The following is a 12,361-nucleotide window of genomic DNA, read 5'->3' on the forward strand; positions in this document are numbered from 1 at the left end:
AAGCTTCAAATCATAAAAGACACAAATATATAATTACGAGGTTGGTCAATAACCACGATATCTACAAAGTTTTTTTTTGCTTTAAATTGTGACGTGCTTTCCGGGGCTGGTGGAGTGAATTTTATCAATCATCTGAGGTCGCACATGGGGGAGAACTAAGCCGATTTCTTATACATTGAACCAAAAGAATGGCATGGCGAAATCACTTTTCTCTATTCGAATACAGTAATCAAGCTGGAGGACCTTCAGCACCCGTTTTTGTTTACACTGCGTTCGGAATCGGAGGAATTCGAAGGTTTAATGCGAAATTCTATGCTCGGAGCACTGTTTATTACACTATGGCTGCGGCGTCCACAGCCATAGTGTGCATGCGAAACTCTCCCTCATTACCCTCTTTTGCGCAGGTGTGCACTCTCCTCCTCTCCCTGGCGCAGAAAACCTTTGCATATAACTATCTTTCATTATCGCTCTAAAGGTACGCTGGTAAGCACGAAAGTGTCGAGGTGCAGAATAAGGCACGTGCTCGCTGTGCTTCTGTCAGTCTCTCTCTCTAGTCAGTGGTGCGCGAAAGGCAACGAACAATGTCAACGTCGAATGGATGGATTGATGGATAGATTGATGTAGCTGTACCCTTTAGATCGGGTGGCGGCTAAATTCGCCTAGCCGTAATACTTAGTGAACCAACAACTTGATTTATCTTTTCTCTTTTTCCTTCAAATAGTGATGTTGAGGACAGGCACTTTGCAGTGAATGGTTTAATTTTAACTCGAGCCTTGACTTTAGCTACCAATCAGATAACCTCCTTCTATTTATTTCTACCCGCTTAAAGTCTGTTTTATCCTCCCTGTCCCTAAACCACAGTGCTTTGAAAACCTCTGCGCCATCATCCTGAACTGTAGGGTGAAGCCCTTCAGAACATTATCAGGGGTTTGGTAGTTTCCTCCTCCTCTTCTCATGCGCTGCGTACCGTGTCTACCCCTTCCTATTTGGCCCTATATGTCGTGGTTCGCAGTACTCTCTTCCTGGCCTTAAATAGTAGAGAACTACCCCGAGTATTATCATAGATCCTTTCCTTGTCAATTTCCTGCTTAAAGGTTCAAAGAATATGTAGTACGGACTTCCTAATCATGCCGATTCTCCACATTTCAGTCTCTGTTTCATTCCCCTTCTTCTTAACCGACAGTTCTTTTTGGTTTGGTCCCGCGCTGTTTTCTAAGTATTTACCAGTCAATTTTCTGGTCCGCTTTCTCCATTTTGTATCGACACTCTTTATGTAAAAATAGCTGAAAACCTTCCTAGCCCCACGCTCCTTCTCCATTTCTCTCAATCGCTTCTCAAATTTTATCTTGCTGCTAGCTTCCCTGCCCTCAAATGAGGTCCATCTCATATCACAATGTACTTCCTGATTTGGTGTATTCCCATGAGCTCCTAAAGCGAGCCTACTAATTCCACGTTGCTTAATTTCTAATCTTCGTTGAACTTCTGATCTCATGCACAAGACCGCCTTGCCGAAAGTCAGACCAGGAACCACGACCCCTTTCCATATTCTTCCCACAACATCATACCTATTGTAATTCCAAAGTGCCATATTTTTCATCACTGCTGCACTCCTATTACCTTTAGTTGCTACGTATATATTTCGTGTTCCCTTAGGTACTTGGTCCCATTGCTTATCCATACGCCCCGATATTTGTATTTATTTGTTATCTTTTGCGTGACCTCTTGTATTCTAAGCTCACTAACTTGATTATCATTAAAAATCATGATTGCTTATTTTCCTCACTGAATCTGAAATCTTACCTATCTCCCTCATTACCGCAGATGTCCATCAATCTTCACAAATCTTCCTTGTTGTTGGCCATTCGCACTATATTATCTGCGTACATGAATGCTGATAGCGCCTGTTCAATGAGTTTTCTTTGTTTGACGAAACAGCGGTTGGAGCCAAGTCCACTTCTCTCTAATTTGGCCTCTGACTTTTTATGTACTTTTTATGTACCTTTAATATCCTTTTTATGTACTTCTGCCTGCCACTGAGCCCCCTTTCCTCTAATCTTTTCTTTGATCAGAAGGGATACTTCTCTTCTACAGCTTAGAATTATGTCCCATTTTCTTTCAACGTCATCTGTTGGTTCACTCCACTGCTTAGCATGTCTGTGTACCCTACAGGCTTGCTGACGTTTTGCTATGGCTCTCTTAACTTCCTCATCCCACCAATTAATTCTTGGGTTTCTGTCTTCTTTTCCTGGGTGACTTATCACGTGCCCTAGCAAGCTCTAGCTTAAACAGTCTAATTAGATTCGTGTATATTCACCTGTTTTTTTATCATCAGTGATTAGTTTTTCAATTTGTTCAGTAGCTATTTCAATTTGCCTTTCTGAATAAAAATTTTCCTGTAGTTGCTGATATTGTCTCCTTCACACTTTCACTGCTCTTCCAGAATTTAGCTTGATAGGTTTGTGATTACTACCCAGACTTCTAGAGCCACAGTCATCTATGTGCATTGCCCTGAGCTCATCATACATCCTTTGTGATATCAGTGCATAATCTATCGTCGACTGCAGCCTTCCTACCTCCCATGTTATTAATCCTTCACACTTCTCAGTAGTGTTGCAAATGATAAAATCATGCCTTTCACACATATCCATGATCATTTTGCCTGTTGGGTCAGTATACCCATCTATATCTTCTATGGGCGCATTCATATCTCCTTGTATAATTATCTCACCCTATCCTCCTAATTCGTTTTTGTATTTTGTTATACACAACACCATTACCTGCTTTTTCTCTCTGGCTTTTGCTCCCGTCCACAAGTACACCAAACCAAAGAGTGCCATCTGCCCAGCTACTTTCCCTTTTAACCATAAATGTTCCATGCATCCCTGCATGACTCTTTGCCAACCCATACTTTCATGTATGAATGCACCATATCCACCCCCCTTTTTGCTGCCTCCTCTTCTATTGCAAGATTCCCATACGTAGTCTGTATTGCAAGTGGTTGCTCCATGTCCCGAAGATGTGTCTCCACAACCCCATATACGATCAGATCCTCATGCCTCAACTGCTGTTCTATCTCTTCGCACTATAACCTATTACTGCCAGCCTGCATGTATATAGCCTATTTCTGACTTAGCTCGGCCCTTGTGCTTCCATCGATTTCTTCTCTCACAGACTCCATGTGGCTTGAATATCTGTGCCCCTTTAGAACCGTCTTTGGCTACACTGTTGGCCTCAGGGCTCTCGGTCCCCCTACAAAAGCTGTGGCTTGACGACCCATCCTATTACCGACCCTCCAGCCCGTCGCACCACTTTAGTGAATTCTATCCTGTGCGAAGGGGCGAGTGCCGGGCTCGTACACGTCTTGGTTCACTTACATTACACTGTATCCGAGTTGCCGGCTCATACCCTTGATCACACAGTTGGCCTCCACTACCCTCCTTTCGATCGCACGAGACTGCCCCCAGACCTCTGGGGCTGCGCATATGGTCATATGCACACTCCCAGAGGCTTCTCGGAGCTTACGCATCCCATCCTCTAACTGTCTTTGAAGGTTCTTAACCTTGCTCTTCAACACATCAATGAGCCCAGCATGAATAATGACGAAATTTTTGCCCTCCATGCAATCCTCTACAACCTCCTGAGCTTTGGCCAGTGCATCTACCATGCTCTTTCCTGACTGGGCCTCCACGCTCACTCTCCCATCTTGCTTCACTGCCGTGAAGACGCCATCCCTAACCCTGGCCACGTTAGAGTCCCCCACCACTAGGACCCTCCTACGCTCCAATCACTGGCTTCCTGATTGTGATGGGGCCCCTGTTTGCTTCACCTGTTTCTCTCTCTGCCGTGTGCCCTGTGTTCCTGCCCTGCTCGAAGACTGCCGCGCCACCGAGCTGTATATTCTCGGAGCCTCCATGCTGTTGCCAGACACTGCGGCCCCCTGACCTCCCTTCTCGCTTGTTCTTTCGCGCCTGTCACCTTCTCTGCCACCCACGCCTTCCGCATCACACCGCTTGAAGCCGGGGCAAAGCGCCATCAGCTCCTTTACCCGCTGCTCAAGCTTGGTCCACCCTTCACGTTCTTTTCAATGGTTGCCCTTCATTTGCTCTAATAGGCTGGCGGTAACCTCTTTTCGCTCACGCGACGCTCCGCGCTGTTTTCGGAGTTCTATTCACGGCTCCTGCTCCGCCATAAGCTCCCCCTGAAGCCCCGATAGTTGCAGCGAGCGCCACCACCACGGAACAGAGGAAGGCTCGGGAAGCCGTACGTACACGTCAGCGTCGGCAAGCGGACCGAAAACTTCGGGCCAGGGAAAGAGAACGTAAACGTCAACGTCGGCGGGCAACTTCTGTGGAAGAAACGGGGGCTCGGCATGTGCAATTGGGTGCGCACCCCCATGATGCTTTCACATCCAACCAAGGTTGCCGGCAGGGAGAGATGATGTGAAATTTTTTCATGTCTCCTGATTTCGCACCACCTCCGTGATCCGCCAACTTTTGACGAAGCGACGATTGAAAGGAATTACGTAATCATGTGAAGTCACGTGATGTGAAGTCATAGTGACGTCATGATTAAACCATTATCAGTAACAGATTTGGGCCAACTGTGAAAGTCGTAATGTATCCATAGGGTGCCGTCATCGCATGATGATCACTTTTTCATCGCTGGTGTTGACGCCGCTGCTGCCCCTGACGCGCCCTGTCACGCTTGATGAGGTATCGACAGCTTTCAATTTTTTAATTGTTATTCTGCAACAACCGAAAATTTGGCGGTCGCAGAATAAAAATTTAAAAATCGAAAGCCTTCGTCGCGTAGTCTAGACCAAATCATGCACCCAAATTTTAGGCGATGGCCCTTTCACCGACTATTGAACTTCACTTTAAAACTCGGCACTAGCAGCGGCTTCCTGCAAACTTGCTTTTATGATCAGCTCTTTTTCAATAAATTATCTTTGGGAGCAACACGTGGGTACACATTGACATTCGCAGAAATTTTTCAAGACAATGTTGCGTCTCATAACTTCGTATGCGACGCAGTTATTGTTACATAAGAAATTATTGATATATGTCACGAGGGCTCGAATATTTTGTTGTACTTTAAGATTACTCATACGTGAAGTTTCTATACTTTTTTATTTTCCAGGCAGGACTTGGCTACAGTAAAAAATTACCAAGTATCTAATCGCAATGCTGGTAAGTTGCTCTAAAATTTATTTATTAAAATTAGTACGTACAACAAATATTGCTTGTGCTTGGTGTTTTATAATTTGGTATGAGTATTTCTACACTATATTTCACATTACTGCATGAAAGTGCTAATTCGCGTATATGAATGAATAACTAAATAAATGAATGAATGAATGAATGAACGAACGAACAACTGAATGAATGAATGAATGAACTTTATTAGAAGTCCGGCAAATTCAACCGAGCGAGGTGGGGAAAGAGATGGATTACCCTCTATCCTTTCCCACCCTACGTCGATTATGATGATGGTGTCTCAGGTGACCGCTCGGAGTCCTTGAACCCGGGCGGCATCTTCGGCTTGCTGGACTGCTTAAAGGAAAATATAAAGAAAACGTGCTTGCACAGTATACAAATCTCTCAAAAGCAAATGTTCTTAGGTCAAAATGTTGTTTATGCTAATTGAATCTTACCGATTGTGCTAAGCGCTCGTTCTGTGCGTTATTTCTTCTGGTGTACGTTGTTCTATTTACTTTCATGACTTGTAAAATGTATTCTAGTTAACTTTGTAAGTATCTAACAGCGCACGTTTGAATGTGCCTCCTCTGCGTCGATGTCAAAGGCGATATCGTAGACAGAATACACGTTCAGGTGAATGTGAATTATATTTTTATAAAGAATGAACATTACAGCCCTGACACTTTGAAGGTTGCAAAATGGTTTGTATTTTCCTGTATTAGACGTGCTATTCCAAGGAGAGCATAAATTCTTTGGGAATTCTGTGAGGTGACTATGGCGTACATTGATTGTTTGACTCAACAGAGGAACACGTGTGTTATAGCTATGTTAGCTAATATTTTCATTAGCACATTATTATGAGGTATAACGTGCCAACTCAAACAATTATAGTGAATTTGGTATGGAAAACTTTAGCACCAAGGTTACGCAGATTACGCATTGAATAGCTCTAGAAATCAAACATGTTTTGAATTTGATGACAAACCTAATGTGAATGGTGGTGGTGTGCTTGTGCGTCTGTGTCTGTTATTTATATACACGTACGGTGAATATGTAAATTAATTTAGGTTTATAGGTTAATACATTGCTACGGTACAATCAATACCCTGTCACTGATACGTTGTTTTCTCTGGTTCCTTAGGATTTGCTTATGTAAGAACAGTGTGCACTGTTCACAAAGTAGGGATCGGAGAAGACAGGCCCCCAACTTTCAAAGGTGTCCACGTAATGTCACATGAAATAGGACATATGTAAGTAGTAACATGATTTCTTGCTTCAAACATTTCATTAGAGATAAGTTTACAGAAAGCACATGTTTGAAAACTCAATTTATTGTTGTCATTACGGTTTTAATTCTCTTTGCTGACGTCTTCTGTGCAGTATCGCCTAATGAATGTGAGCACGCGTGGCGAAACTCCTCGGAAAACATAGTCAACACAAAGTTTAGCGGTGAAGTTTGTATGTCATTATCATTATCATCACAGTGACTGTGTCCACTGCGGAGCAAATGCATGTTGAACGCTCCGCCAATCAACTAGGTCATGTGCTTGCTGGTTCCACGTTGTACCCGGACGATCGTAAGACTCATCATCATCATCATCAGCAGCAGCAGCCTGACTACGTCCACTGCAGGACAAAGGCCTCTCCCATGTTCCGCCAGTTAACCCGGTCCTGTGCTTGCTGCTTCCAATTTATACCCGCAAACTTCTTAATCTCATCTGCCCACCTAACCTTCTGTCTCCCCCTAACCCGCTTCCCTTCTCTGGGAATCCAGACAGTTACCCTTAAGACCACCGTAAGTTACCCGTAAGACTCACCGCCATCAAATGAAGCCACCCATAGAGCGGGAACAAATTTCATATATACTCAAGATCGCGTTTATACAGTTCTCACTTGTGCAGTCGAAAAAAAATGTCATGATTTGTCTGGCGCCTTCTGTACGAACACGCGGAAGGGATGAACAGTCGTGTACCGAGCATGACAAAAGTGAATGCGCCGCACACATATTGCGTGGTATTCATGCGGTCTTCACCGCACATTTTGGCAGCAAGGTGCACTAGTTGTGTAAATAAACGCTCAGAGAACAAGTACTATCAACAGCAAAAGATTCCTTGCACCCAGTGTAGGGAATCACACCAGTCGTTCTAGGCTGGTGAATATCCCTGCTTTTCCCTCCTATTCCTCCTTCATCTTGGGGGATGACATGTTCGATAAAGGTAAATTCCCGCTTTGTCTGTGAGTGTACTTTCAAAATAAGTGTTTCATACTGCACTTCGCATTCTTACATATACAGTCACTGGCTCGATTAAAAGCATTAAGCACTGATATAGTGGAAATTCGCATTTCTTGTGGGTCCAACGTCCCGCAAACTCCTGCTGTTGATAGTACGAACCCGGAGAGGTGCAGGCACAAGCACAAGTTCATTCACTCACTTACATGGGGCGCCCATGTTCCCAAAATCACATGCGAATTGCATGCAGCTTCTCAACTCTACTCAGTGGTGTCCGAGTACCAAGCACCCGCCTACGGGCATCAGTGGCTATAGGGTGCTTGGCTGCTGACCCGAATGCCTAGCATCTATCCAAGACGCGGCATTTGCGTTTAGATGGATGCAAAACGGTAAAGACCCGAGTACTGTGTGATAATAAGGCACGTTGAAGAACATTACTTAGCCAAAATTTTCGGAGCCCTCCAATATGGCGTCGCTCTTAAGAGATTGTGGTTTTAAAACAAAAATACCAGGATGGTATTATTATTATTTTATTAATATTATTATTATTATTATTATTATTATTATTATTATTATTATTATTATTATTATTATTATTATTATTATTATTATTATTATTATTATTATTATTATTATTATTATTATTATTATTGGTGTAAAAAGCACTTAAACGGGAAAAAACTGCACTGCCATACAGGCTGCAGCAGCTTGCAGAACAAGCGTAACGGGAATTACTCTCATTCGCATTTCCAATGGAGGTACGATTTCACCAGATAACAGAAAGTTTCGGCGTCGGACCTCCCAAAAGAGGCGTTGGTGAATGCTGATTTCACAATTCCTTGAGAAGCGCTTTCTCTCAAACTAAGAATTTCGTCGGCTCAAAACACTTCTCACGCTTCTATTCAAGCAAGAACTGCTCTTATTCACTGCTTCTCTGCATGACGCACTACATAAAGCATGCGTAGAGGAGTCACTGTCTGTTAGATGTCGGCTACTGCATGGGCACTTCTAAGTACGCCGATGAAGAGTGTACACGTGGCTGCAGAAGAAAAGGGGAGGGCGGGGTGAACAAGTGCGATAGCTTCGGTATAGTAACTAGTAACAGAACAGTACACAGTGTACGCCGGGATTTTATTAACGTTTACTTATTTCTTTATTTACCTTACAAGTTCCACTCCTACGCCATCCCATTCATTTTTTTATTTGCGTGCATTAGCGCACAGATCCCATTTGCCTTTCCACATAAAATGTTTTCATGCTTTCACACGACCACTTTTTCTCTTCAATTGGAAAGAAACGCTGTTGTTTAGTCGTACAAATAAGTATATGTCATATTTTACGAAGTACGTGCCATTTTCGAGCATGGAATAGAAATGAGTACCTTACTTAGGATGGCTTAAATTGTTGTGAGTGTAACGTGGGCACGTCTAGCCTCGGACTGGGTCATGTGGCAGAACCAGTAAGAGGCCCACGCCTCACTCTGCATCAAATCGTGCTGATAATCATGATGACTTGTAGCTCGAATTCAGTGCACATCAGCCAGCCAATGAATAGAGGATAGTGTATACCGTATTAACAAAATCAACAGCAAGCAAAGTTGTATTCCGGCTGTGTTTTATTTATAATAATATTCTACACGCAACCTGCAAGGATTAGCGATAACAAAATTAGTAATAGACACTTCATTTCAAATTGATCATCTGCCTGTCACGACATGGCCACAAAAAGTTGTCTGTTTATTTGCGATTTAGAGCTTGGCTTCAAAAGGGGCCAACTTGATAAGTATTGGTATGCATACTATTTCTAGCATGGGCTGTCTGCACGATGGCGAACACTCCCCTTTCGTAAATGACCCAATTCCTGGATCGGAGAGTTGCCCTTTCGCAGACGGTTATATGATGAGCTACCTAAGGAAAAACAAGAACACATACAAGTTTTCCGCCTGCAGCATCACACAAATGAGGGAAACAGCACGGTATGTCTTCATTCCTTTTATTACTAGAGCAATAAAATCCTAATTTTAGGCAACAAGCACAATGTTACGAGGCACGGGTTGCCTGGGAAATATTACCTTCCTCGGAAAAATGAATTGGCCATCTGCAGTACTTCAGACACAAGATCACTCTCTTAGAACCCTGTAGGTGTTCTTTTGAATAATTCTGAATCTTTGACCTTGTCTGTAAACATTTTAAATGTTGGTCGTCCATCTTCGGTTTTGAAACCTTTCCAATAATAGTAGTCCAGTTACTCTGAAGCAATGTGAACTTTCCTATGCTTGTAACATAGCTTACTGCATTGGCTTAAAGAGACCTTGGTGGCCAAGGGAGGCTCTCATGACCCTTGCATAATAACAGCCATCGTAATCATATTATTGGCGTAAATATACTCAGACACAACATCGGAAATCTTGAGATTAATCTTGAGATGCTACGCCCAGACGACCGAAGGGCGGCCACCGGTTGCCTTCATGACGAACGAAATAGTCCCACGCGTGCACTCGCCACTACACCGAGGACGGGAAAGCGGCGGCATAGATTATCCTACAAATACACCAAAGGAAACACTGGCCCTGGTGTCTGTGGGAGCTGTAAAGCGCGGCGCTTCAGCCAGCATTGAAACGATGGGTAGTACAAGGATTTATGTGATCTTCATGCTTCCAGCTTCATTTGGCTTCGATTGGCTGGGAGGTGCTTTGTAACGAAACAAAAATTGGCAAGTGCTCAGCAGTCACACTATAAAATAGGTTATTTCTTTAAGCTCACCATTTACAATCGAGTCACAAAGTTCTGAACAGTCGGTTCTTTCATTCGAAACAAAATCAAAATATAGGAACGAAGAAAACCACCCGTGTGTTCTAAGCCCACAAGCACAAAGAATATAAACAAACTCGTGTACCACCCATCATGGTCGCTGAACAGTGGCAGCCCCAGGGTTCTCTCTCGTTTTTAAGAAAAATCTATGATCAATAGCACTGCTTATGTTGTCAGTCTGCTGTGCACGGAAATCGGTGGAGTCTTGCTTGCAGCCACCTATGAGGTAGATGTGCTGCGGCCTATCCGACTTTGGATAAACACACCAACCAACAGTCCCCTATTGAATCATTGTACTTATCATTTGACTTAGGTCCCAAGCGGCATCCTGCCTACACGAAGAAAACTTCGTTAATACAACCCTGAAAAAGTATCCCTATCTGCCCGGGCAGTTGTTGACGAGGACAAGGCAGTGCCAGAATGCTTTTCCAACTTTAAACAATATACAGTTCTTGCAAGTGAGTATAAAGATGTTTACATTAACCTTACCAAGGAACTTCCTTCAGCAAAAAATGCACTTGTCAAGTTTTACTGAGTGTATGTTCTCCAAAACAACTTGTTGGTGCTGAAATATTTACTATTTTGTTCGAAAATCATCCTTGATGTATGCCGACCATCTTCCCTAATGGTATATCAAGAATCAACAAGCTTTGGCTACAAGGTTTCTGTTATGAACTTTTTCAGCATAGTCGGTTTTTTAACAACATTAGCTCAGGCGATCAGCCCATTGTAACTGCCGTTAAGCTTGACCACCAGCTGGGGATTTATACAAGGCAAACAAATCAATATTTATGGACACTTTGGTGGATTTACTTCAAGCACTTCAAAAATATTAAGCAATATTTACAGTTAAGCTTGAAATCCACAGGTCAACGCCAATCCCACTGCACCACCGAGGTATGTTAAACCATTAATTTGTTTATTGCTTTCGTCAAGGGCTAGTTTGTTCGAAAGTTCTAATTTATTGTGGCTTTTTGTGAAACGATTCGCGTGTTTTTATGTAATCATCAATGTGAAGTTATCATCTGAGATTATAACTGACACAAATTTGCTGCTTGCTTACTATTATAATAGTCAAACAGACAGTACAAGCATTCCGCATTGCGTTCATGTATTTTATATTGCATTAGAGAGAACGACCTTCTCCTGAGACCCCCGCCACAATATTTAACGGAAATACGACACCAGGTTACCTGCCCTAGGGAATAAACCTCCTAATCGCTCTGCATATATATTTAAAAACAGAACATTTATATTCTTTTTTAAATTTGTACACTTAATGAATCATCATTTGCTACGTAGCAGCTGTCTTTAGCGCGCAGCGATATATCATTGTTTTGCCGAATAGAATAAAATAAAAACGTGTCTTTGTTCTATCACCCCGAAACACGAAATTATGCGTGTTCGGTAATAGACGACAACGTAACGCCTTTTTCCAGAAATATGGAGTGAAAGACTGTACCATAAGATGTGGTATTCCAAGCGAAGCTCCAGATTCAGAGCACAGAGTCCTTCATTTAAGTGATGGAACTAAATGCGCAAGAAAGAATCGCAGTAAATACGTAAGTGTTGTCACTCTTACAGTCACCTTTGTGCACACCAAATTGTTTCTGTGCCCGTGTACGGAAAGCTCTTACAAATATTGTGGCCGTTTATTGGGCACATCTACCTTCTTCATACATGTTCATTATCATGAGTGTTCGTCGACTTCAACGTTTGTGGGAACTCGGCCTGCTTGTGATCTGTGCCTTGGATGTGGTCCCTTTATCCTGATTTCGGCGACTAATAAAGACCATTTAAATTTGACATTACAAGATATCGGTATTTACATATTGCACAGCAAGCCCGAAAGAGGAAACATGATGGCACTTTAACATTGTTGTAAGCGCCAATCACTTCAAGTACCCGGGGCTGTCAAATGCCATCGCATGTTGTCGTCGCTTGCGTAAAGAAGGAAAAGCGTTCGCTCGCGCCAAGAATGGATCTTCTTTCTCTTGTTCATCAAGAATCCTACGATCACAATAGTTGCGGAGCACAGCAGCTACCCGAGATGTCCTGTTCTGCCGTATGCTGTCAATGGTTTTCGCAACGTAGAAAAAACCACGCATGAAAATAAAAGAAAA

At 42.9% G+C, this 12,361-nt stretch overlaps 1 protein-coding gene across 1 annotated transcript in view; it reads left to right on the forward strand.

The window, feature by feature from the left end:
• Nucleotides 1–12,361, forward strand: part of LOC119165398 (venom metalloproteinase antarease TserMP_A) — a 28,627-nt gene that overhangs the window by 12,172 nt on the left and 4,094 nt on the right. Inside the window, exons 9-13 of the mRNA XM_075871753.1 lie at nucleotides 5,140–5,189; nucleotides 6,340–6,448; nucleotides 9,236–9,403; nucleotides 10,552–10,696; nucleotides 11,678–11,800. Coding sequence (XP_075727868.1) covers nucleotides 5,140–5,189; nucleotides 6,340–6,448; nucleotides 9,236–9,403; nucleotides 10,552–10,696; nucleotides 11,678–11,800 — 595 coding nt within the window. The remainder of the gene's footprint in view (nucleotides 1–5,139; nucleotides 5,190–6,339; nucleotides 6,449–9,235; nucleotides 9,404–10,551; nucleotides 10,697–11,677; nucleotides 11,801–12,361) is intronic.

The sequence above is a fragment of the Rhipicephalus microplus genome, chromosome 8 (assembly GCF_043290135.1).
Source record: "Rhipicephalus microplus isolate Deutch F79 chromosome 8, USDA_Rmic, whole genome shotgun sequence".
NCBI classification, from domain to species: Eukaryota; Metazoa; Arthropoda; class Arachnida; order Ixodida; family Ixodidae; genus Rhipicephalus; species Rhipicephalus microplus.